A 24,263-nucleotide genomic window follows, 5' to 3' on the forward strand; every position below is an offset into this window, starting at 1 on the left:
AGAGTCTTCTAAGAACGGGTTCAGAACACAGCCCTGGGCTTTGATAAGACACCTCCTTGTTCAACAATATCAGCTTTGCGCACCCACCTTCCCACTCCAGCACTCTGCCCCCATGGGGACGGCAAAGTTGTGTACAGGGAGCTGATCTGTCCAAAAGACAGATGGGCAAAACATCTTTCATTTTTGCTACTTTGGCTGAACTAGTTTCTAGTTTGTTCCCAGGGCAGAGCCAAGAGCAACAATACCAGCATAATTACAAGCTCAGGACGGGACTCAACTCACACTGCTGTATTTCATTTGTAGCACGACGATTTTTTAAGCACAATGATTAAAATGCTTTTACACAGAACTGGTACTTTGAAAAACATACCTGTAAGGGTCATTAGGGTCTTTGGCATCACAGACATCTGCATGGCCATGGCAGACACAGCGCCCTCCAATGCTGATATCTTTGATGCTGTAGTAATACTGGAGAGCACAAGAGAAACTGCGCATTAATATCTTAAGAATAAGCTTCACAACTCAGGATTCAGCAGGACTTTAACCAGTAAAATAACGCGTCGGAACATCTTCCTTCCACCAGCAAGCCTGACCTTATAGGCTGCAGCATCTGCCTATGGTAAGACCTGCCACCGCTAACAGAGCCCATGAGCTACGAGCTGGGTGTCCCAGCACAGCCAGAAAGCCCTGTGGGACACCAGGAAGTGTTTCCCAGTTTCATGCTGTTGGTGCTAAGAACAGCTCTTCCCAACCAGTCCCTAGCTCTAAACACAGCAGTGGTGGCACCCGCTGCAGACACCTTCTGCTTGGGGAGCCCAAGTGCAGAGAGAGGAAATTCCCATGGGCAACATCCCGGGATGTCTCTTCCCTAGAGCTGGCACCCATACCCCTGGAATACCCCTCAAACACTTCCACCTCATGAGCAAGAAGTATCAAGGTCTGCCTTACCCTCCTGGTCACCGTAGGGTCCCTTAATGCTTTGCCCATCAGGTGGCCAAGCAGAGTGTTTGTCTGCAGGAAGCGCAGTCTGATGTTGGTGGCTTTTGTGAAATTCCGCAGGAGAGGAGAGTAGGAGAAGTTCATGGCTCCCGGGCGCCCGTTTACGAGAGAGACAACAATCTGAGAACACAAGGAAGGAAAACACATCAGCATCATCCTCTGATATGGGAGGAAAATAATCTCTCCCTCAGCAGAACCCAAGCTTTATCCTTTTTCAGGACAACTGAATCAGTTCCCTGCTGGTCTTATTTGTCTTAACGCTGAGCAGTGTAAGTGGCATCCAAAAGCCAAGCGGGAACCATTTGATATGAGCACTTTCAGTCACTGAGAAAACAAACTAGAAATCTGTTGCCTTTTTGCACAATTAAACAACTGCCAAAAAAACCCAGCCCTGAACGTCTATTCTCTAAGCAAAGTTTTAGCATGAAACATAGCACGGCTCTGTCCTTCGTGCCCAGTCACTGTTCATACCAAGGCTGCAGCATCCCTTGGAGGATGAGCAATTCTAAAGTCTCCTGTCCAATGCACACACCTGCCCTGCTCTGCCTACTTCATCTTGTTACCTGCCCTTATAGAGGAGTTCAGATCTTAACTTAAACACTACCCAATATGCAAGTTTTTATTATCAGGCTCTTTCTATTTTCTCTTCTTCTTTGCTGTCCTCCTCAAAAGCCTCCTGCTGACTTACATTTCTCTGTAAAGAGAAATATTCATGGGTTATGCACACTTTGCTGCCACTCCTCTGGGTAGCTGGGCTGTGGGCAGGAGCAGGGGAAGGGCTGAGGAGCTCCTAGGACTCACGCCCTGAGCACAACTGCAACCAGAGGCAGTCAGGTCCCTCCGGACTGCTGCACCCCATGGCTATTTTTCCATGTAAATAGAGGCACAAAAGGAAACAGGCAACAGGAACACTGCTTCATCAGCCTGGAGGCACAGCCACAACCCAAATGTCCTCTGTGTTCTACCAGGGTTTGTATGCTGGGAGGACAGAGGACTTTCTTCATCCATACAAGGAAGAATTGCCCAACGTCTCCTACGAGACTCCTCCATCTATTTCAGTGGCCAGTCACCTCACCAGCATTTTTTACAGCCACAGAAACCCTGGGAGCCCCAGGGGATGGACATGTGCAACGGCTCACCTCCCCATTTTCTAAAGGCACGATCCGGGAATATTCAGTAGTGCAGATAGCGTGGTCGTCCTTGGTGATACGATCCACGGTGTGCAGTCCAAACTTCTCAATGCAGTCCCTCTTGGAAGCTGTATCAACCAGAGATGAAAGCAGTAAGGGGAAAGGAACAATTCAAAGTGCTGTACTGATTTCTCCGCGCTGGCCAACAGGAGAGAAGGGTCTATGCTCTTCGTTAAGCACTTACTGGGTAAAGATTGCTTTGCATCAACTCTCTTGTTGCTAACACACTTGTGCTCCACTGCTGAGAAAGCAGGGAGTCGCTGTGAGAGTAACAGGCACCATCAGAAATTCCTCCAAATCACCTCAGTGCAGTGAATTAACTCACAGATGGAAGGTAGGAAACGGACATTGCACCGACTGCGACCACCTACAAGAAACTTGCCCTGCAATTTTGGCATTAAGCTCACAGTTTGAGAGCTAACCCTAGTCTAAATTTGTTGTCTTCGTTTGCTGATGGGGAATTTGCTACACTGCTTCTGCTGAACTGAAGGGCTGTTTGCTGCCAGAGCTCTGCACCTGATGCAGGAGCTCACCGCACCATGTCCACTACGTCTACAAAACAGAAACGCTGAAGCTGATGGGAACCGCCCCCTGGGGACAGCACCCGAGGGCTCCTGCCACTACGTGGCAACGGAAGGCTGGCTAAAGCCAGGGGACAGGCACCACTGGGCAGTCTGCTGGCCCTGCAACCTGCTCTGGGGACCCTGCTGGGCTCCCAGGAGCCGGACGTGATGCTGCATGCCACGAGGCTGCATGAGTGTGCGTGCAGCTGCAGGGACGCCTTGGCTTCCCCGCACAGCCATTCCTGCAAGCCCCGCACCTTGCAGAGCCCGCAAACCCACTGCGACTGTGCTGGGGCAGTGAAGGACCCGATTCTGCAGGGTGGGGAGCCCCATGGGGCTGCTCCCCCAGGGAAGAGCCTGGGTGCTGCTCCTTCCCACCCCCATTTCACCCGTGCCAGGAGCGCTCAGCACCGCCTGCCGAAGCGCACGTCGCTGCAGCGCTCGGACGCCGTCTCCGCGGGGAGGAGAGGGAATACGAGGCAGCCAACACGACCTGCCAGCGCTGCTCAGCTCACGTGGGGAGCTGATGAGAATCATCAGTCCAAGCCATGGGAGTAACCCTCCCAAATCTGCTGCAACGTGCCTCCAGCTGGCATGCCCCCTGCCCCACGTGCTGCACTGCTGGGTGAAGGCAGGCAGGAGGTGTGGGACCGGTGAGCACAGGCGGCTTCAGCCTGCCCTGCGCCTCGTGGCCACCTACACCTGGTCTCCAGCAACAACGTGGTCCTGCTCCGTTAAACGCTGCTGTGGAAATGGCAGGAGCTGAGCTGCACCCCCAGGAAGACGGCGTGGAAATATTTTAGCTCTGGTGCCTCGCTCCCGAGCTCTGCTTCACCAGGTGCTTCTGTAAAGGCAGCTTATCCTGAAGCCTCAGGCGAGGAACCTGTCACTGCTGGCGTGAGGTGATTGATCTCCAGAGCACTGCCATGGCTGAGCACGGAGACAGGATGCTCAGCAAGAGCAGCTCCTCAGGAAAAACAAAAATCTTTTCCAGCTAGCTCAGATCTCCATGGCTGCGTGAGGCAGAAGCCGGGCACTCTGGCTCCGTCACCAGCTGTACTGATGCCCTTGGGCAGGACTTTCTGTCTCCGAGCTAAGACAGTTTTACTTAACCCATGTTGTACGGAAAGAGCAGCCTGGGGAAGGCCAGCCCTGGGTGGAGACGAGGACAGCCTGGCTCTGTGCTTTGTCTGCCCTCCCCTCCATGGTGGCACTGCCCAGCAAAGCGCAATGAAAGGGGCTGGCCCTGCCCGGCAGGCTGAGCTGGGGCAGGCAAGGCTCCGCAGCCCGCACGGCCAGCTGGGACCGGGCATCTTTCACGTCCCGTCCCCATTTGAAACGCTGCGTGGGGAACCCTTCATGGGGATAAACACCACCACGAATCTCATCCGGCTGCTCCCACTTCTTTGGTGGCCGGGGAACGCGCGGTGCCTCCCCGCCACGAAGCACGGAGGATCCGCATTGCCATGCTCCCTCCGGTCCCGCTCCCCCAGACCCCAGCAGCTGCCCTAACAGATGCTTTCCACAACGTCATTTCTGCCCTCCTCCTGCAGAGCTGAGCCCAAAAGCACTTCAGTGCCCTGCCCGGGACAGCCTGGGGAAGCGAACGCCTCCCACCAGGGACGGTATCACCCCCGGCAAGGCTGGCCGGCGTCTCTGGAGAGCGCTTACAGCCCTGCCAGCTGCTTTTAACCACCCTAGCGAACCGCACAGTGTTTTTGTTAGACCACCTACAGAATTCCCCAAGCCAAAAATAAACCTCTGCAAAGGACTTGTCGTGCTAGGGCACCCGGCACGTTTCGGACCAGCAACCTCTTAATTTCCACGGGAATTTTCCACTGGGCTGTGTCGTTACATCTCACTTCTTCTCAAGGGGGGTTGGCGTGGACAGGGCTTGATGTTGCAGGAGGGAAGAGAGCTCCAGATGTTGCAGCGTTGCCACTACAAGCAGGAACAAGTATGTAGGGCAAGAGCTCTGCCCCAGACCATACAATAACAGAACTGTAATGGGCCCCAAGAGAGGCACTACAGCTGCAAGGGAAATTCTCCTTACAGAAGAAAAAAAACCAAAACAAGCAACTTGACAGCAGCGACTCCCCCCTAGCACACAGCAGAGGGGAAAATCTGAGTGCTGGAGAGGAGCTGCCATACTAAGGCAACGCAGCACACAAAACGCCTGCAGCTCTTTCCTGCACAAGAAAAGGCCAGCAGAGCTAAAGCACGGGCTGACAGGTAACTCAGAAATATGAGCCCTGAGGGGCAGCCCAGGGCAAGGCCTCTGAGTGCTCCGAGGTCCCTCCATGACAGGTTTTAAGCTCTGGTCGTAGATCTTAACTCTCATCTTCTCCCAGTTACTGCTGCTGCTGCTTCTGGGCGGGGGACGGTGGTTAACACATTCCTCAGACCTGGCTACCCCATAGACCCCATGGGACAAATTGCCAGAGAACCAGCTGCTCCTAAAGAGGTCAGGTTTTAATCAGGGAACTGGGAAGGAGGGAATCCAAACGCACAGACGGGATTTCTGGAGCCTCCTTCTCCAAGTGCCTCCTCTGATCCCATCCGGCCAGCAGCAGGACAGCGGCTCCCCACCCTGCCCAGGCTGCATCCCGTCTCCGGTAACCAGTAAGGGGAAGGGGGCTGCTTTCTGCCCCCAGACTTTTGGGTTCCTGCAGCCACCTGGAAGTGAGCTGCGGGTTTGTTTCTGGAGAGCTGAAATATGCTCCTCTGGGCGCGGTAAAGGGCAGACAGACAGAGAGAGAAGATGGTAAGAAATCTGAGGTTCCATACCTAGACCAGCAATGCCCAACCACTGACACTGGTGCCAGCTTTGGCATCCACAGAGATCTGGGTGAGCACCAGTGGCAACACCTTAAAAAATACATTTAGCCCCACAGAGCAAAACAGTTCTCCTGCCCTGAGGAGCACCACAACCTCAGCCAGCCGCTACGATCTGAAACACAACTCTTGCAGCCTTATTGGGCAGGAGACATGTACCACATCGCGGCAGTGACACAGAAACAGCTCCAAACCAGCCCAGTGCTTGCACAAAGAGCAAGCCCAAAGAGCCCTTCTTCCTTTCAGCCTCACTACCTGGCACTATGCTGCAGCTCTCTCCTAACGCTGCCATACTTACAGGCAAAATACTGCCAGGGCTCGTAGGTAAGGCCGAAGTCAGTAGATCGCTCCAGCACCCAGAGGTCAGGACGAGGAGAATTTGCAAATTTGATCAGGACATACGCCACGTGGAAGAGCTGAAAGAGAGGAACACAGAGTTAGTCGGCTGCTCGAAGCTTCGTGAAAACCAGGGGGAGCTTGGGGGCTCCCAGCTGAATAAAGGAGCTGCCGCTCTGCAGAGCCTGCTGCTCACAGGCAGCTCGTGGAGCAAAATCCTCCGTATCTAAAAGGATGGTGATACGATGAGGCTGCTGGGGAGAGACAGATTACGGAGCTCAGCTCCCACGAGTCCGAATGCAAACAAAACTCAGACTTTGTGGCTACAGGCCCCACTCGGGAGGCTGTGCTGGGCGGCTCCTCAGACTTAGCCTCGACCAAGCCGGTGGCACCAGAAACCTGTGCCCACGTCCTGCCCAGGGAACTCGTGCTGGCCTGACCCCACCAACACGCTCTGCAAGGTGATCACAAAAAGCTGCTAAGTGCTACAAAGCCTCAGGCTGCTCTTGGGGTACCAAGTGCCACCCCGAACTGTTAACATCTGCCCGGAGCCTGGAACACCCCGTGCGCACCTTGCACGTAATACCACAAAATTAAAGTATTATTTTTTTAAGGCTCTACACTTGACAGCTCTGCTGCGCCCACGCAACCTACATTTTGAAGTTGGTTGCAAAAAAAGCCCCGTAATTGCTCCTCTCCCCCAGGCGCCACAGGTACAGGAGAGCAGGAGACCCACTTGGCTCCAGCACAGCTCCACCGCCGGGCTGCTCCCATTCGTCTGGACACTGACGCGTGTGCATGCACCCTTGCCAAGAATAAAATAAATGTACTCTTTAAAGAGCTAAAATGTCAGTGCTAGAGAAAAACAAAAGCCCCAGCAGAACTTCCCTTCCCCGGCTGGCACGGGCTTGCTCCAAGAATCCCCGCTCCATCATCCTGTCACAAAGTGATATTTAAAGGCAAATAAAGTTCTCTTATCAGAGAAAATTCCTAACATCAAAACCAACCCAACAGGGAGTTCAGTGCTCAAAAAGCAGAGATTTATGGCTCAGTAGTCCCTCCTCATACAAAGCTGGTACTGTATGAGCATACATCCCCCAAGGATTACCCGGGACACGTCTGCAGGGAAGGAGAAGGATGGCTGCGTGCCTGCCTCAGCGCAGGGGCACCAGAAAGCCGCCTGCACCTCGGCCCTGCCCCAGCCGCACACGTCGCGGAGTCAGAAGGCGAGTATTAATCGCAACAGGCCTCCAGAATAGCCCTGCCGGTAACTAGGCTTTTTGAGGGGAAGGGAGGAGGCAGGGAAGAGGCATTTGAAGCTACCAAGTCACCCATGAAGCACGCGCCTTGCTACAGCCACGCAGACGAGCGGGTCTGAGCGCTGTCAGGGCACGGAGCGAGAGGACGGCGCAGCCCTGCAGGCTGGCCCCGGCTCTGTCTCAACATCAGCAGGCAAAAGCTTCCTCAGGCTCCTACCAGACACTGCTCTGACACCAGGACAGCCTCTGCTCCGCTCCCCAGGGGTTGCTGTGGTCCCAGCGCAGGCTGCCGGCACCCACCCTCACACCTGGCTGTGGGTGAGGGGTGCCCGAGAGGGCTGCTCGGGGACTGAACTCGGTCCAGCTGGGAAAGCCGCGGGTCCTGGAGCACGGCGGGGGTGTCGCAGGTCGGAGGCTCTTCTCCGGCTGCAAAGGGGCAGGAGCGCGGGATTTGTGAGGACTGGTGCAATCCGGAGCAAAGGAATCAAAACCCAGCGCAGCTCCCGGCTGCCAAAAGCCTTGTGAGCCCAAGCAAGGGGAAAAAGACATTTCAAGCTGCTGGAACCTGAAGGAAACCAGACCTAAACGCTGCCTCGTATTCCCCTCCGCTGCCTACATGTTATCAAGGCACAGGAGACTACGCTTTTTGGAAGGAGCGGCATTTTCTGCCCCCTTACCCTCCCAGCAGAGCTGTTATTTGTTAGTGAAAGAGGCTTCAGCTCGGGATTTTTTTTTTCTGCTTTCTCTACAGGCCCCGTTCCCACAGGTTCACATCCGCCTCTTGGCACGGGAGCGGGGCTGAGCACCAGCCGGTGCAGTTACATCTTCCCTCCACTAGAAATCCTCCTCCAGATTTATTCTCCAGGGAATAAACCACTGCTCCTGCTGGAAGCTGGCATAGCCTTCAACTGGACAAAATCCACTGCGGCTCCAGTGTGCCTGCAGGTGTTCTGGCCTCAGGCACTGGGAGAGCTGGGAGGCACCGGGAACCGCCCGTGGCTCAGAGCAGGCAGTGCGAAAGGGCTAACCCGCCTTTACAAAGCAAAACACAAAACAAAGCGCTGACAAAACAAGGCAGTATTGCAAAAGCAAGCAGAACAGCGTCCTGTTGTCCTGCAGGACTGGGGTTACGTGTCCAAACCGCTCTCGTCCTAACTCCATCAGGTCCCCGGGGTCTGCCTGACGAGCTACCAGACCTCTGCGCCTGCAGCAGACACCTGATGCGCGCGCTCTGTGCCTCTGAAAATAGCCTTGACGTTCTCTGTACCTTACTTTCCTCCACAAACTGGTGGTTATACTCAACGCGAAGGGGCAATCTTTTCATATTCGTAGCATCTACCTCGAACAGAGGTCTGAAACCTCCGAAGAATCACATCAGCAGCGCCTAGTGGAAGGATGACTGCCAAGTCAGACAGACCAACCCCAGTGTCAGGAACGTTTTTTCTCAGCCGCTGAATGTAACGACTGCTTTTGCAGCACCCAGCCTGAAGTGACAGAAACCACCCGGTAGTCAAAGAAGCCACAGTGTAAAATTCCTTCAGTTGCCTTTGATGCACCGTAATGAAAACCACCAGACAGGTCTGAAACACACGCTTGGCGCTTCCCTCAGCCCAGAGGAAATATCCCTTTCACAGAAGCACTGCGGAGTTTTACTCGCAGCACTTCTAAATTGCTGGGAGATCCACGAAGGCAAGATGCTTTCCAACAGGACGCTTTTTTTTGGCACTTCCAAAGAGCAGCATTCGTGTTTCTGTTCTCACACTTAGGGGGAAATGCTTTCAATGAACAGCAGCAACCCCAAACACGAAATTAGAAACATGAGGCACAGCCCTATCCTCTCCATTTATCTTCTTGCAAGGACAGCCAGCTCCGAGTTTATGGTCGGTAAATTCCACAGGGTTTCTGTGGGGTCCTTCTTGCTTTCCAGTCGATGCTGGAAAGAAATGTCCCTAACTAAACATCCCCGAGTCCGAACTCCTCGCATCCCTCTGGCTCTCAGAAGTCCTCTGAGTCACGATGCAGCCGCACCAGTGCCTGGTGCAAGTCGTTTTCTGCACAAACACTGAAACTCGACTCGAAGCCAAGCCTGGGGCTCGGTGCTTTGTAACGGGAAACCAAGAGCCAAAAAAAGGCCTCGTGCTGCCGGCTGCACGCTCTGGCACAAGCGGTCCTGGGAGCAGGAGTGGCAGGGTCGGGGAGCAGGGCGGCTCATGGCCCAGAGGAGCCCTCTGTAGCTGCAAGGAGATGTCGCCGGTGTCAGCACGCGGTAAGTGGCTGCAGATGCGGGTCTGCGCACGTCCACACGCCCACAGCCACGCTGGGCACTGAGAAACGCACCGGGGAGCAGCAGGGCTCAATATCCACGACCAGGACCAGCATGCTAACTTCTCTTTCACTGCAGCATTTTGCAGGAAAGAGCCAGAACCTCTGCGTCCTCGCTGGTTCAGCCACAGCTCAGCCAAAGCCCAGCTCAGGTACTCCTACCCAGCCCCTGCTCCCAAAGCCAAACACCATTCCCTGCTCCACGCCCTAAACCGGCGTGAGCACTACTGCGCGATGCTAGGCTGAACTTCCTTCCAGCTGGGACTGCAATTTTGGGACACAAAGCAGGCAGCCAACATCTCACACCCTCTTCTTTCCAGTTCTTACGGGCTAGGCCCATCTCTAGTCGGAGCGCAGAAAATATGCAGGAGTCTGGGACAGCAGTGAACCTCCCCCTGGAACGGGCCCCGCATCCTGGTATTCAGAGGGATTTCTTGTCAAATCTGCTGAGTCCCCTGCCTCCCCATCCGACACCCTTATCTCGCAAAATATGACAGCCTGCCGGAAAAAAAAAAAGGCAGATTGCTTGCTTCAAGTGCACGCGCTGAGAAAACTCACAAAGCTACAAAGATGGAGCAGTAACTCCAAAAATAGAGCTGACAAAAAAGCCAGACTTTTCATTCCATGTTTAGTTCCAGTACAGTTCTGCCCCACCAATATTGCAAGAGCAATGGTTGTTTTTTTTTCCAGAGCCTTTATTTAGCTCCTATTATCAGGCAGATGAATAAAAACCTCTGTGCTCCCAGACTCTTAGGCAATTTCTTTTCCCTTCTCCATAGGGGAGGGAGGTGCAAACCAGCTCTGATGCACGCACTTGCCTCCAGGCAAGCAGATCTCAGGCTCTCACCGTCTCTGAAAAACCACCAGGTACAACTCAACCCCCTTCATTTCACACAGTGAATCTTCAGCCAGGACACTCTGACAGGGGTATTTTATAGTGACGTCTCCCTGCCGGCAGTGGTTTCGGAGCCAGTTTCCCCAGGGACCATCACTCGCAGCTGCCCCAGCGCCTGGAAGGACGGAGCCAGTCCCGGAGCCAGCAGGGGAAGATGGAGGTGAGGGCAGTTCCTCCATCTCCCCCCCGCTCTTCCCTCTGCCTATCTGGGCACTGGGCAACTTTGTTGAGCACCAAAATGCCATGGAAATGTAATTCTGATTACTGCCCGTTGCGACAGTGCTAAGACTTTGAAGGATAAAACCGAGGACCTGGGAGGCAAGAGAAACTCCGCTGCTTTTGGGGCAGCGCATCCTCTGCCCGTCCGTCCTCCTGCAGGAGCAGCACACGATGGCGAGCTCTCCCAGCTCCTCGTTCCCTCTCTCAAGGTACCGATCGCAGTTTTCCAGCCCTGGGGGACACATGTGAAAAACAGACAGCAAACTGGAACCAGCCACATCCCGAGTTTCTTTGGTGAGGTCTCACTTACACTCCTCCAAGGTGCCGCAAAGCCACACAGCAACATCTAATAGGCAAACTACATCTTCCTTGTATTTTTTTTTTTTACAACGATCTGTTGTAACACCAGCCGCTACGTGCTGACAAACAGCCAGAGGCCCTTTTTTGGTTCTCAGACAAAAGGCACGAGCAGGCCGTGCTGGCCGGGGACTCGGCGCAGCTCTGCGCCCAGCCCCGCAGCGCGCGCGGCAGCAGTTCACGCAGCGACCGACGCTCTCCTTTTCCGCAGGACAGATTTATTACCTTTGGCACCGGCTTTTGAAAATAGCACCAGGCAGAACCAAAACAATCCGTCTCTTCCTAACCGCCGCTAAATCCCCCCGCGGAGCACGCCTGTGGCTAGTGTTACCAGCGCGGCCGCGATGCCGCCGGAGGTTTCCTGGAAGTATCGGATGCGGCGGGCGAGCAGGTGCAGCCCGGCGGCAATAAATCCCTCTCTGCAGGGCACACGAGGCCTCGATTCCTCCCAAGCCCACCCAGCCCCAGCGCAGAGCAGCCCAGGGGGAGCACATCTCACCTCTGGCCGCAGCCCCGCAGTCCCTGCAGACAAGGATGTGGAAGGTGAGGAAGCCCCAGAAAGCCAGAGAGCTTCTGACTTGCCCTTGAATTTCTCCAGGTCGACAACCCGCCCCTTTTAGATCTTCTGCCTGTAATCATTTATTGTCATTGAAGCGATGGATTTACTCATTAACTGCCTGGCTGACTCGTGCTGAGCTTCAGCTGTCCTGGAGCAGCTTTATTTCCTCCTAGCCCAGCCTTCAGAACCCTTCATTAAAATATCTCAGTATTTAGCTGCTGGGAGGTAGGTGCCCACATTTAATCACACGAGAACAATTTCAGCCCTTCTAGGCAGCAAAAACAGCGCTTCCTCTCCAAGCAGGCATAGCTTTTTATGAGACTTATATTAAATAAAATACTGAAGTCCCTGATACCAAAGAAACCCACCAGAAAAAGGCACAAAAGTCGGTGTTTGAAAGATGGGAGCCAGAGCCCGGTGCGGAGCTGAGATATGCAGAGGGGAGGACGGAGACAGAAAGCTGGGGCTGTTCTGACGCGGCTGGGGGAAGAGGTGAGCGCTGAGACTCGGGCGAAAGGAAAGGGACTGAGCTCCGCACTAAGCCATTTTCAAGTTTTTCTCTTAAAATTCAAGAGTTTGAGAGAGATCAAAGAAAACACTCTCCTGTTCTCCACGGGCTGGGAACCACAAACCAGCATGAAACCTGCTCGGTGTCATAAAGCAACAGCGACCCAACGTTTTACGATGGTATTTTCTGAACAGTGCCTGTTCAGGCCCTTTCTAAGCGGCTTGGCTTTTGTGAACAGCTGATGGACCGCTTTCCACAAAGGATTTTTTCTTTAAATGCCACTTCTGAGAAGGATTTGGCTTGTTCGCCGATTTCACACACAGCTCTGCTTTATCTTCGCAGCATCCTCCTGGGCGAGCTGTCCCTCCCTGGCCAGCGCCGTGAACGCCTCCTGCCAAAAATCCTTGGGGGACCAAATCCGCGGCACCTGGCACGAACCCGGACAGAGCGGCGCCACTGCAAAACCTGCGCAGAGCTGGACTGAAGACTCACATAGGCAAGATTTAGCAATACCTACTGACAGGGCAGCAGCAAGAGCCCGATAAGCAGGGTTCTGCCGGCTGGCACGAAGGAGGACGGAGGCATGGAGGAGCCTGGGCAGGGCACAGGGCTTAGGGAGCATCCGGCAAGGTCCTGGGGCTGCGAACAGCACGTGTGACATGGTTACACGTGGGGGATGCTGATGCATCAGCCTGGGCATGCTTGAACACACACACGTGCGCTCAGCCCCAGCTCACAAGTGTCCCCTCCAAATTCAGGAGCTGGTTTCTGCGCTAGCCCAGCAGCCACCCCGGTATCGTTGAAGCCAGACACGCTCACGGGGAGCGCAGGTAGCTGGAGGCATCACAGCAGAGCAAAATGCGGTCAGGGCAGAAGGGGATGGCTGGAATTCCTTGAGATGATGCTCCAGCCACTTCCAGATAAGGATTCGCCCACCCCAGGCTTTCACTGTGCATTAGGAGATATCGTGCACTCAGCTGAGACGGCCTTTGCACTTTCTAGGTTGGTGGGAGAGGTGTAAAGTGTCTGCTTAGAGACAAGGCTTAAATATTTGTCTTTTAGCCCAAACTTGAACTAGCACACCCCCAGGAAGGGCTAAGTGGCCTTTTCTGCCACCACAAAGCAGATGTTCTCAGGTACCCCGCACAGGGGGATGGATGCCGGCCCCCAAGGCCAGCTCAGCCCTGGAGCAGGCTGGGGCACCCCATGGGACACGGAGAGGAGCGGGTACCCCCACGACAAGGGCTCAAACCCTCCCAGTTGCTTTAATCCTCTTGCAAACACCAGTGCAAGCCCAGCACCATGGTGGCAGTAAAGATGCCCTTAACACCTCCTAATCCTTCAGCGATAAGACAGATAAGACGCAGTGACCATATTCAGGATTTCAGATTCTCAGACTATTTACCTTGAGGTGTCAACTGTCTTTGACTGTTAAATGCTTCCAGGAAGCTTCTGGGAATGTTTTTTTTGGGAGCCAGGTGTTCTGGGAGAACATCTGCACTGTAAGCAGCTGGCAGGATTAGCGGCAACTCCCACTGGGCTCTTCCAAAGGGCTGCGCTGCTCCCAGTAAGGCATGGCCTTACTTGGAAAGAGGGGTAAGGAAAAAGGGACTCAAACAAGAAAAAGGGAAAACGAACGTCAGCCTCTGGGCTCACGGAGGCACGAGGCACACCGACAGGCAGGCAGGCACCGAGGGCACCAGCTGCAAAATTGTGTGCTCGTGCAGAGCTGCCTGATGTGCACGAGTGAAGAAGGTAAAGCGCTCGCCAGCAGCTCCATGCAGCTAGGTGGGCAACAATGCCCCCAGAAGACCCGGTATTACAGAGGAATTTAACTGGAAGTCACTCAAATCCAGACAGCTGACCCAAGCCAGCCACCTACACAGAGATGGCTTTGAGGACACACACAAAAAAAATGTTCTTGGGGCTGATTTTTCAAAGGCTCTTTGTACGTTGCCTTAATTCTGCTCCCTGGATCTAACAGAAGCGTGCCACTGATTTTAGCAAAAAGAAAACTATGCTAGCAGAGTCTGCTCACCCAAAAATATATGGAAAAATGAGCTTTTCTATAAATAGAGGACTCAGGGAGTTCCTGCTTGCTAATACTAACGGGAGTGCTTGCATCCTAAATCTGAAATCGCTCAGAAAGCATGACTTGGGGGATGTGATATGATAGCAGTTATTTGAGGCAGCGAGACACAGCTCTCTTCAGGGAGCTGTCAGTTCTCACGTAGGGAGAGTCTTTTTTTGGTAACTCCGCAAGAACTGTTCTCTCTCTTTGCTCTGTTATTCTTAGAAGGCTTTTTGTATGGATTTCGGCATGTTTCTAAAATAGCATCTTGCACGTTTAATTACCGAATGCATTCAGGACGTTCATTTTGCATAATACGAAGCAGTAAATAAATGAAATGAAGCAGTAAATAAATGAAAAAGATAAACTATGAAATGAGATCTCCGAGGGAAAGGTTTTTTAGAGCTATTGCTTCAAAATGGTTATTAATAGACAACCAGCCGTCTCCTTCTTTTCCATGTCATGACGACAGCTGGAAGCCAAAACCAATTCATAACCAAAGCGAAGAGCAGCAGTGGAGGACCCAGGGGGCAGATGCGGTTTTATCTGTGCCCCACAGGCCTCAGAGATTTACTAATGGGAAAGAACTGACGCAGTTTTTAATGCCAGATAGACTTCAAGAGCTAACAGAAAAACCATCTTCAGGTGTGCCGCCCAACCATGGCACGTTTTAGACAATGAGCCATCCCCAACCTGCAAGTGTTGTCCCTGTGGGACACGCAAATACAGCAGGAGCTGCACAGAGGTTGTTCAGCAGCAAGCAGAGGCCGAAGCCAGACCTACACCCACCCCCTCTGCAGCAATGACGGCAAAGTTCAGCGACAGCATCCTCCGACAGCCTTCCCCGAGCTCACGGCCCATCTGGCCCCGGCACAGCTGACGGAGAAGGAGTCTTGGCGCAAACAGCCATGGGACGTGGACTGAGACAAACCAGGCATTTCTGCTGCATTTTTCTAAGGGTTGTGGAGGAGGGAGAAGGTCTAGTTTTAATGAAAACCATGTCCTCCTTTTCTTCCCCTGTGACCGACCACCTCTGTGCAGCAAGCACTAGCACGGCCTGGAGGAGAGCCCGGCCCAAGTCCCATCTCCTGCCGCACTGACCAGGGCTGTGGGCACAGGGTGGGATCTCTCGGGGCATCCATTCCTTGGACAGAGAAGAATGGGCTTCACGTCAAGAGCCCTGTTACTTTTAACAACTGCCTGGTACCTCCTGTTTACTAACATGCAGTCTAACAGGGTAGAAACTCTAACCTTGATCATGAGGAAGAGAAAGAATCCCATTAAAAGACCATGTTCATCTCTCTTCCAGTCCAGGACAACATCCCCGTGAGAGGATTTCACCAAGAGGGTGTCAGATTGGGAGCAGCACCAAGCTCTTTCCCATCTCCTCTGACTGTAATTTAACAGCTCTCGGTTAATTTGGTTAACGGTTCACCCAGTTGCATGCATGCCGAGATGCAGACAACGAAGCGTCCACAGTCACGGATTATTCTGCTGTTAAAACGTACAGAAGGAATCCGTGACTTTGGCAGCAGCTGCTACAAAAGCTCGTCATGAAACGCGGCACATTGCAGACCCAGGTGTATGGGCACAGCTGTGGGACAGCGTGGGTCCAAGATCCCCCGCAGCAGAGCCCCAAGCCCCTGGTGAGGTTACGTCCTCCCTCCGGGCGCTGCCCATGTGAGGCCTGGCCGGGAGGAGGCCTTGGGACAGTAGAGGGGCTCTTCCACACAATTCCTCTCATTTCTGTTCTTCCAAGGCACTGCCAGTTTGGGGCACGCGTGACAGCTCATACGATGCAAAGCGTTCGCGTCCTTACAAAGACAAGTCAAAGCGAGGCCTCAGCGGATCTGCGAGCGGGGCGGCCTCCCCCGGGCCAAAGGCTCCCACACAACCCAGGAGGAATTTCAGCTTGCGCTGGGCCAAAATTCCTCAACTTCCTCCCAGCGGCAGACAGCTCCTCGCTAAGAAATCTGGTGTGACCTTTCGTGCTGCTTCATTTCTTCTGCTCCACAGTCAAAAACCAGCGCAGCACGGCCTCCTGGTTTTGCCCATTTTCTGTACGGAAACGGTGTGGGTGCCTGAAGATCAGCTTGGGAGCGCTGCAGTAAACCACAGTGCTGGTATAACACAGGGCACCTTCATCGCACTGCTCGTCCCCAAGCTCAGTGAACACTGTTTGTGGTTAAATGGCACAAGAATAGATGGGGTGCCTGACAAGGAGGAACCCTATGACTCAGGGCAGGTGTAAGAGGAAATCCTTTAAATTGACTAAGATTTAAAAAAATATATGCATTTTTAAAGCAAAATAATACCGATGACGTCATACAGCTGTGAACACAACGGCCTCGTGTCTAACAGCACGGTGCTCCGAGCTACACCAAAAGCTGCCTCGGGCACGTCGCGCGCCCAGCTGGCTGGCAGGGCGGCCCGCCGGCTGCCTTGAACTTCCAGTGCCGGCTCACCCTTACTCCCTGCACAGCGCTATCTCTGCTCGCAGGATTTACTCCAGCCTTTTCTTCTCTTATCACCAGCTCCTTCCTGCCCAGCTTCAGGAACATTTAACATCACAGGAAAGTGCGAGCTAAAAATATATATTTATATATATATTTATACACACATGCACACATGCACACCAATCCAACCTCTTTGAGAACCTGACTATTCAGCAACAGTGGCAGAGGCAGGATGGGGTTTACAGAAGAGGAGAAGCAGTCTCCTCTGGCCAGTAGGGATAGGATAACTGCAAAATTCCTCCAGTGCCTTGAGTGTATCACGGTGAAGCGTTGCTCTGAACTCAGCCCGAACCAGCCAGACCTACCTGCGGCCCACCGCTAATCTCACACAAGCAGCAGCACTGGGTTTGTAGGAGGGGGAGAAGAGAAAAGGCAAACGTCTCAGCCACATTTGTGCCAGGACCATAAAACGTGGTCTGCCTACTTTGAGGCATGGTGGACTAGTTAAGCAGCCTCTCTGCTATCCACGTTGAAACCCTTTTAAAACAACAACTGCCAAACAGTTGATTCCTGTGGTTATATTTTTGAAGACACACCGTAAAAATGTTTCCCATGAGCTGGAGAAACCAACCTTCTGTCTGGCCAAGGAGACCATGTCCTAGAGAAAATCTTTGCTAGGAACAACATCTGTTCATGACTGCTGGGAGAAATCTCCACAGCCGTCAGTGGATGCCAGCAAGACAGAGCTCAGGCCTGTCCCTCAGCACGACCCCAGAGGGTCATAGACCTAAGAAGTGCTTGGGCACCTCCAGGATGCTCACGTGCCTGCCATGCACAAGAGCGGGGGTCTGGCTGGGGGACCCCAAAAGGCACTGAGCTGTCCTAATCAGCAACATGCCAGGACAACTAGCCCCGCAGCTCCCCTCCTCTGTCAGGTCCAAAATAAAAATGAAAACAAAAACTAAAATCGGAAATATAAATATATATGTATATGTAAAGAAAATAAGTAAGTAAATAAACTCAGCCCCAAGCTCCCTGGCCCCAGCACTTCCCCCATGGGCCAGGCCTCCTGAGTCACAGCCGCAATCCGAGGCCAGGCTCCCGCTGTGGGATTTTTGCTCAACCCCCTATCTCCAGGAAGAGCGCGGTTACGACACCAGAGGCACCCTGAGAGACAAACGCAATCTCCTGAGATAAGGCTCATCTGTGGTGAAAGGAAATTGGCTGCTTTGTTCCCAGCCAGAGCTCCTCTCTAAGCACCTTTCTGCGTGCGCTCCCATCTCCTCCTCTGAGTCTCGGAGCACCATGGGTCAGCGCTGGGGCCCGTGCGGAGCCCAGGGATAAATAAATCAGGGAGCGGGCTCACAGCCAGCACAGCTGGCGGCAGCGAGGGCTGTGGTCGTTGGTGAAACAGCCCCCCAGGACCGAGTTAATTGGGCCCCTTAGACTCGCTTCAGCTTTTGAAAGGAGGCCGCTGTCCTCCACCGTTGTTTGCTCGCTGCAGAAGCAAACTCAGCCCCATCCATCACAGCCTGGTGCTAATGAAGGCCAGCGATCAACTAGCAACCCCCGCCGCAGAGGTTTCTGAAACCCAAATGTGCTGCAGGGTGTTCACCTACTCTGGCTACGCTGCAAGTCTCTCGCAAAGCAGCTTTGAGGTCATCTGGGCCATTCGAGTCTTGTGCTATTTTTAGGGCTCCAAGTTATGGCGGGATATCCGGGAAGACTTCACAGATTTCGTCCAATTCCCACAGAGTTCAAGACCCAACTGCTCACCAACTCATTCTATCCTCAAGGGTTTTTTCTTAGCGTTTGGCTTATGCCCTCCTGCTTTCATTGGTATTTTAATTCTTTTAAAAATATTCTTATTAAACATCTTTTTAAAGGGAAACACATGCTGCCGTCTTTGCGGGCAAAACATTTTAAAGTAAAGTATTTACCACGTTGGGAATAAAACCCTTGAACATGTGAGAAGCCCTTTCGCAGCCTGCCTCTCCCGTTAGCTTTGGGCTGGGGTAAGAGAACACAGAGAGAGGCCAAAAGGATGGAGACGTCGTTAGAGGTTCTCAGGCAGGGGAGAACACGACAGCTGATTTCTGCAATTTGGTGTCAGCAGAGGTAGCAGATACGACACGCACACTTAGGAGCTCGCACCAGCCCACAGCAGCATTCAAGCCCGTCCCCATTCCCATGGGGGTGTCTGCGTGCCCCTCACACCCCAAACAACGTGCGGGCTTTGCGAGCGCTGCCTGCTCCCAGCTGCAGAACGGGGAGAGACTGGTGGCTCAGGCCACCTTCCCACTTGAGGGACCATGGCTTCCTTTCCTGTCTGAGAAACACTTTAGTTGCACTTTCCAGCTCTGCTCTTTCTCTGTCAGCGATCTCATCTCTCACTGGGGGCTTACTCTGATTCATACTCCTTTGAAATTCAATTTGCTCCCGGCAAAATCTTCAGTATTTTTTTCCCTCTCACACCGACGGATCATCCGCAGCATCGGATGAGATGTTGCCTCGTTCTGCTCCAGGGGCTCATTCAGGGATGTGTCCCGATTACACCGCTTTCAGCCAAGCTGATCTAGATAAGGGGTTGCTGCTAACCATCGATGACAGCCCTCTCTCTCCATCTTCCCCTACCTTTCCAAAAAGATGCTTTCTTTTCTTTCCAAGAAGACCTAGACGCTGCCATCAGTCCCCAACATCACCACAGGGTCTGCCAGGGGGAGCCTGACCAGAGGCAGCCACCACAGACAGTAACTCCTGCAGCTGCCCAAATTCATCTCCTCTAACTCCTGGCACCTTCTTGACCAAGGAGGGAAAGCACCTGCCAAACTTCAGAGACTTAATTACCCAAGGCTAGGAGGAATAAGTGGAAGGTTATGTCCTGGGACCCTCCTGTTAGTGGAAGCGCCCTGGTCACGCTGGCCTGGCCAAGACCACCAGAAGCACGCAAGCTGGAGCACCCTTGCTCTGAACAAAGCCAACCCCGGCAGAGGAGGCAATGCTCCACAAAACTGGAATTCATCCCTCCTCCCCCTAATCCAAAATAGCCCCATCACCGGCTTGTCAAGATCACTCCAGGACTCGAGTGCTCAGGGGTCAGATGAGGAGAGAGGCGCCGTGGGCTGGAGAGGTGCCGCCAAGGCAGCGACGTGCAGCGTGCTCGCTCAAAGAGGCTGCTAAGGATCACTTATTTCTGCCTTTATTTTTAAATTAATGCAAAGCTGCCTACAGGTAGAACTGGACACTCGGTTGTTGAATCTGTACCCAAATAACAAAAGCGACTGCGCTCAGCCTAAGGACAACTGATGAATTAAGGCAAGACCTCAGCGCCTCCCCGGCCCCTTCGTCATGTCGGCGTTTGCTCCCCGCCGCGGCCGGCCCAGCCTGCCGCACGCTGCTGTGCGGAAAACAAATGATACTAACCCACTTGTCTACAGCACATTATGTTTTGAATTATTTATTGCCACCCCAATCGGAAGAAAGAAACGTTTCTCTCTCGGACATAATGAAGAACACATTTCCAGTACTTAACAGCTGGAAGCTGGAGAGGTAGCCAAAGAAAATCCCTAACTATTTTTTTTCCCTTTAAAGTAAGCAGCTGGAAAACTCATTTGCTGGGGAAGAGGAACCCTCCCAAACCAACTCAGGGAAAGAGTCAATTAAACTCGGTCACAATTCACAGGCAGGAGCTGATAAGATCAAATCATAAGTGTGATATCAACCGTGCTATCGATAGTTTCTGGTATTTTCTGACTGCGCCTGGCAGCTTGACTGCAGCGGGATGAAAAGAGGTTGCTTGTGTTTAATGAAATCCAGCAACTCCCCCTGGCAGAGACTTTCAGTGCGGTTTCGATCAGCCACTGAAATATCAGGGAATTCTTTAATCCCTTCCCCACATCTCAGCAACTGATGCGCTCCGGGCGCTGCTTCGAGCTGTCCCTGGGCCCAGCCCCTCCAGCCCACGTCAGAACAAACAGAGCAGAGGCGATGCTGAGCAGGACGTGCACGCAAAACACTGCTCTGGCTTGTGCTCACACCAACCCTTGCAAAGACCAGGGAACCCTTAGCACTTTCCTCCCCGTCACACATCCCTCTCTGCTCCTTCAGCGCAGCCCAAGGGCTGGAGGCAGTCACTGACCGCATGTCGCAGGGCAGCGGCGTTGAGCCGAGGTGGGAGGGAGTGGGGCTGTGCTAGCTACGGATCTGTGCCCTGCATCGTGTCCGAAGCGTGGCGACTTCAGCTGGCGTCGGGCCGCCCAAACCTGCCCTTGTCGGAGGCACTCACGGGGTCCTGGGGGCTGGGTGCTGAGCCTCTCGCCCCGCGCTCCCAGGGACGCTCCCCCGGTGGACGCAGCGCCTGCTTTTCCCAGAAGCGCAGCGGCTGACAGCAGCAGCACGGCCCTGCCGCAGCTGGGCTGTCTGGGAAAACGTTTCTCCTCCGAATTTCACGACAGGTTCGAATTCTTTCGGAGGGAGGACTAACGCGGGGTTGTTTTCTAAATACGCGCAGCGTTATTGTAACTGATAACAGGAAATTAAAGGCTCGCTACGTGGTAGGACGGCAGGCAGTCCCTCGGGGGCAGCTGCTGCCTGCCCCCAGCACGGCCGCATCCCCCTGGCTGCGTAGCAGAGGCTGCCAGAAGCACGGCAGACCTCTCCGTGGACCCAGCCGCAGCTAGAAGGGAAGAGGGAAGGTGTGATGCAAACAAAAGCCTTCCCCTGTGCCCCATCCTACGTGCTATCTCCTGTAGCTGTGGGGAAAGAGAAGTTTAAAGATGTTGTCCCAGTCTCTTGCCGACCCCAGACCCCAAAGGCAGGTCCAAAAGGAGCTGTGCCATCTCCCCCGCCGTGGGGATGGGCGGCGAGCCTCCCCTTCCCTGGGCAGCTCCCAGGCTGCCACTGAACAGGCACGGGGAGAAGAGCTGCTGCTCCCGGCAGCTGCAAGGAGAGAAGTTAGCTCGCGCTGCGCTCCAGCGTTCAGTTAGCTATCTCAGCAGGCGATCAGGCTGTGCCAGAACAAACAGGACATCAAATAAACAACGCGTTAAGAAGAAGCACGCTGCAGGCACGTGCGGTCGCTCTGGTCTTGAGCCCCGGTGGCTCCCGTGGCTCAGACACCTGCAGCTGCTTTGCTTTGCTTGCCACAGAGCCTTGCTTTTCTCCGACCTGCCCCAGGACTGCCGAGCAGGTAACCTGGCTGCAGAAAGCCCAGTGCAAATGCGGTGGCTACACTTTGCTTGAGGACTGATGCTCTCAAAACATCTCCAGCTATCGTGGTCAGAAACCTACCAGCACGCAAGGAACAGGCCAACTGCAAACAACATCGCTCCTGTGAGCACTTCTGCTCAGACAGCCTCTAGCAACACCGGATTTCTGGCCTTTGAGGCACGCACGAGCCCCAGCAGCCAGGCACCGTTGGACTGAACTGCCCCAGGCCGGAGGAGCGGTGTGTTTCAGGCCGCGCTCCTGACCTCGTTTCAAACCCGGGCAGTTTCCATCCGTCCCCGCGTGGTGCTGAGCCCGGCCGTGCTCCCAGCAGTGCACCTGTTACCCCCTCTCCCTTTCAGCAACCCGACCCCAGGCAGCTACGCCACGAACGCGCTCGCATCCTGTCCCCCCGGCCCCGGCCCAGCCCGAGGGACATTGAGACACACGGGACAGGAACAGCAAACCACGCTGGGGCTCGCTGCTGACGTGAGATGCAGACGTCGGGACGCGGGTAAAATAACCCCCAAAGCCTTTCCACCACCGGCACCAAAAACAGCGCCCCAGCCTGCGCAGCAGCCACCCCGCGTCCCCTCCTTGCCGTGGTGCAGGTCGGTGGCAGCGGATCCACCCCACCAGCACGGAAACCCCAGCGCCCATCCCCTGCCCCCTGCCCAGAAAATGGCATCGCCGGGGTGGAGCGGGGGATTTACTGTGCTTCAACACAAAGCAAGACAGCGATTCAAGTAGGGGTTGTGGATACGGCGTGAGCACGGGGTTACAACCTCGGCGTGCCTCCAAGAGCCGCTGCGTGTCCTCGCTGTCCCCGGCAGCTCGCCTCCGTGTGGGTGAGGGCAGAGGGATGGGCAGCTCCCGGCCACACACAGGGAGGTGTGCGCCCCCCGGCACTGCTGCTGACCGACAGCGTCTCGCTCCTCTGACACACGGCAAGAACGAAGGACGCGAGGCCGTTACTCTGGAAGAAGCAGGAGCGGTGCTGCAGCACGTTACGCCCCCACGAGATTAACGAGGAGCTTTTAATGACCTGGTGTGAATAACCCAAAACACTCCTACAGCAGCTGCAAAGAGCAGCAGCCATCGCACTTCTATTCTTCGCCTGACGCTCACAGCTCTTCTAGAGGCAGGGGACTTGCGAGCGTGATTTAGTGTTTAGTGCAGAGCCGTGCACAACAGCGACATAAACACCGGGGGGACAACAAGCGGCTCCCGGAGAGCAAGCGGCAGCCCGCAGCAGGACGCAGCCCATCCTGCACGGGCTCGGCTCACGAGCAATAGACAGCGGTGCTCTGCGGTCCCAGGGAGGCCACTGCGCTGTACAGCCCCGCTCCCAGGGGTAGGTTTATAAATATTTTGCAGGATAAACATTTGTACACAGCGTCTTTCAACTCAGCCGAGAACCGAGTCTTGATCTCCCGCTCTCAAAGAGAGCCGTCATCTTCAAAGGAGGGGAGGCGAGGCCATCCATGCAAACAGGGCAGCTACAAGCAATCCGCCCTGTTTGGCACCAGCCTCCAAAGCTGGTGTGGGGGTCTGTGCTCGTGGCGTGTCCACCAGGTGCAGCCCAAGCCTCCCCTGCGACGCCTCCCCGCACCGCTCCCAGACCCGGGGTACGTCGCCCCGGCGGCCTCCAGAAACGGGACCTGCCTGGAGAAACGCGATCGCCTCCGTGCCTCTGCTGCCGAGGGACAGGGGTCACATTCTGCTGAGATCAGAGCAAAGCAGGCTGGCATCTGACTCCGAGCCTCACGGCTCATGAAATCAATACACGGCCCGTGGTGGTAACTTCACCTCCTCTGCTCTTTGAAGAGTTCCCTCCCTTTTCCCCCTCCGCCGGCCACAAAAGCGAGCACTGGGTGGTCCCTCCCAGGACTGTAAATTGGCTCGTTGAAAGCCTCAGCGAAAGAAAGGTCGGATGCCTTATAAACTGCGCAAAACCAACAGTGCTGGACAGCTATTGGCATGTTATTCAGGGATACGCACGGCCACACGGCTGCTTGCACCCCACCTCGTCCAGGTGCAACCACAGATGCACAGGTTTCCCCCAAATGGTGGGCAAAGCCGCAGCTCTCAGCACCATGCCCCAAACCTTCAGCTCTGGCTACAGAACGAGGTAAAAGCGTTGCAGTTTTGGAGCTGCTGCCCGTCGCTGTGGATAATAAACCCTCCGCGCAGAAAACATACCCTCTTGGGAAGCAGAGCTCCGGCTCTGCACTCCCTAGTTCCTGCCATCAAACAATTCGGGTGTCCTGGCGAGGTGCAGCGATAAAACCCCCAGGTTTTTCCTTCAGGTTCAACCACAAGAGGGCAACACCATAAAGACAGCCCAGGCACACGCAGCTGATCCCAAAGCCTGAGGTCTGCCAGGAGGTGACCGCACGCTGCATAGCCACCGCTGAATGCTTGTAGGAGAAAAGGGAAAGGAAACACAGAAGTAACTGCAACACTTCTCACCAGAACCAGTAATTTCG

At 54.3% G+C, this 24,263-nt stretch overlaps 1 protein-coding gene across 4 annotated transcripts in view; it reads right to left on the bottom strand.

Annotated features, from left to right (window-relative positions):
* Positions 1–24,263, bottom strand: part of LAMA5 (laminin subunit alpha 5) — a 90,848-nt gene that overhangs the window by 46,415 nt on the left and 20,170 nt on the right. For all 4 annotated transcript variants that reach the window (XM_040575607.1, XM_040575606.1, XM_040575605.1 and 1 more), the window contains exons 3-6: positions 5,886–6,003; positions 2,139–2,257; positions 949–1,119; positions 371–468 (exon numbers count right to left, since the gene is read on the bottom strand). In XM_040575607.1, coding sequence (XP_040431541.1) covers positions 371–468; positions 949–1,119; positions 2,139–2,257; positions 5,886–6,003 — 506 coding nt within the window. The remainder of the gene's footprint in view (positions 1–370; positions 469–948; positions 1,120–2,138; positions 2,258–5,885; positions 6,004–24,263) is intronic.

This window comes from Cygnus olor, chromosome 16, assembly GCF_009769625.2.
Source record: "Cygnus olor isolate bCygOlo1 chromosome 16, bCygOlo1.pri.v2, whole genome shotgun sequence".
NCBI lineage: Eukaryota > Metazoa > Chordata > Aves > Anseriformes > Anatidae > Cygnus > Cygnus olor.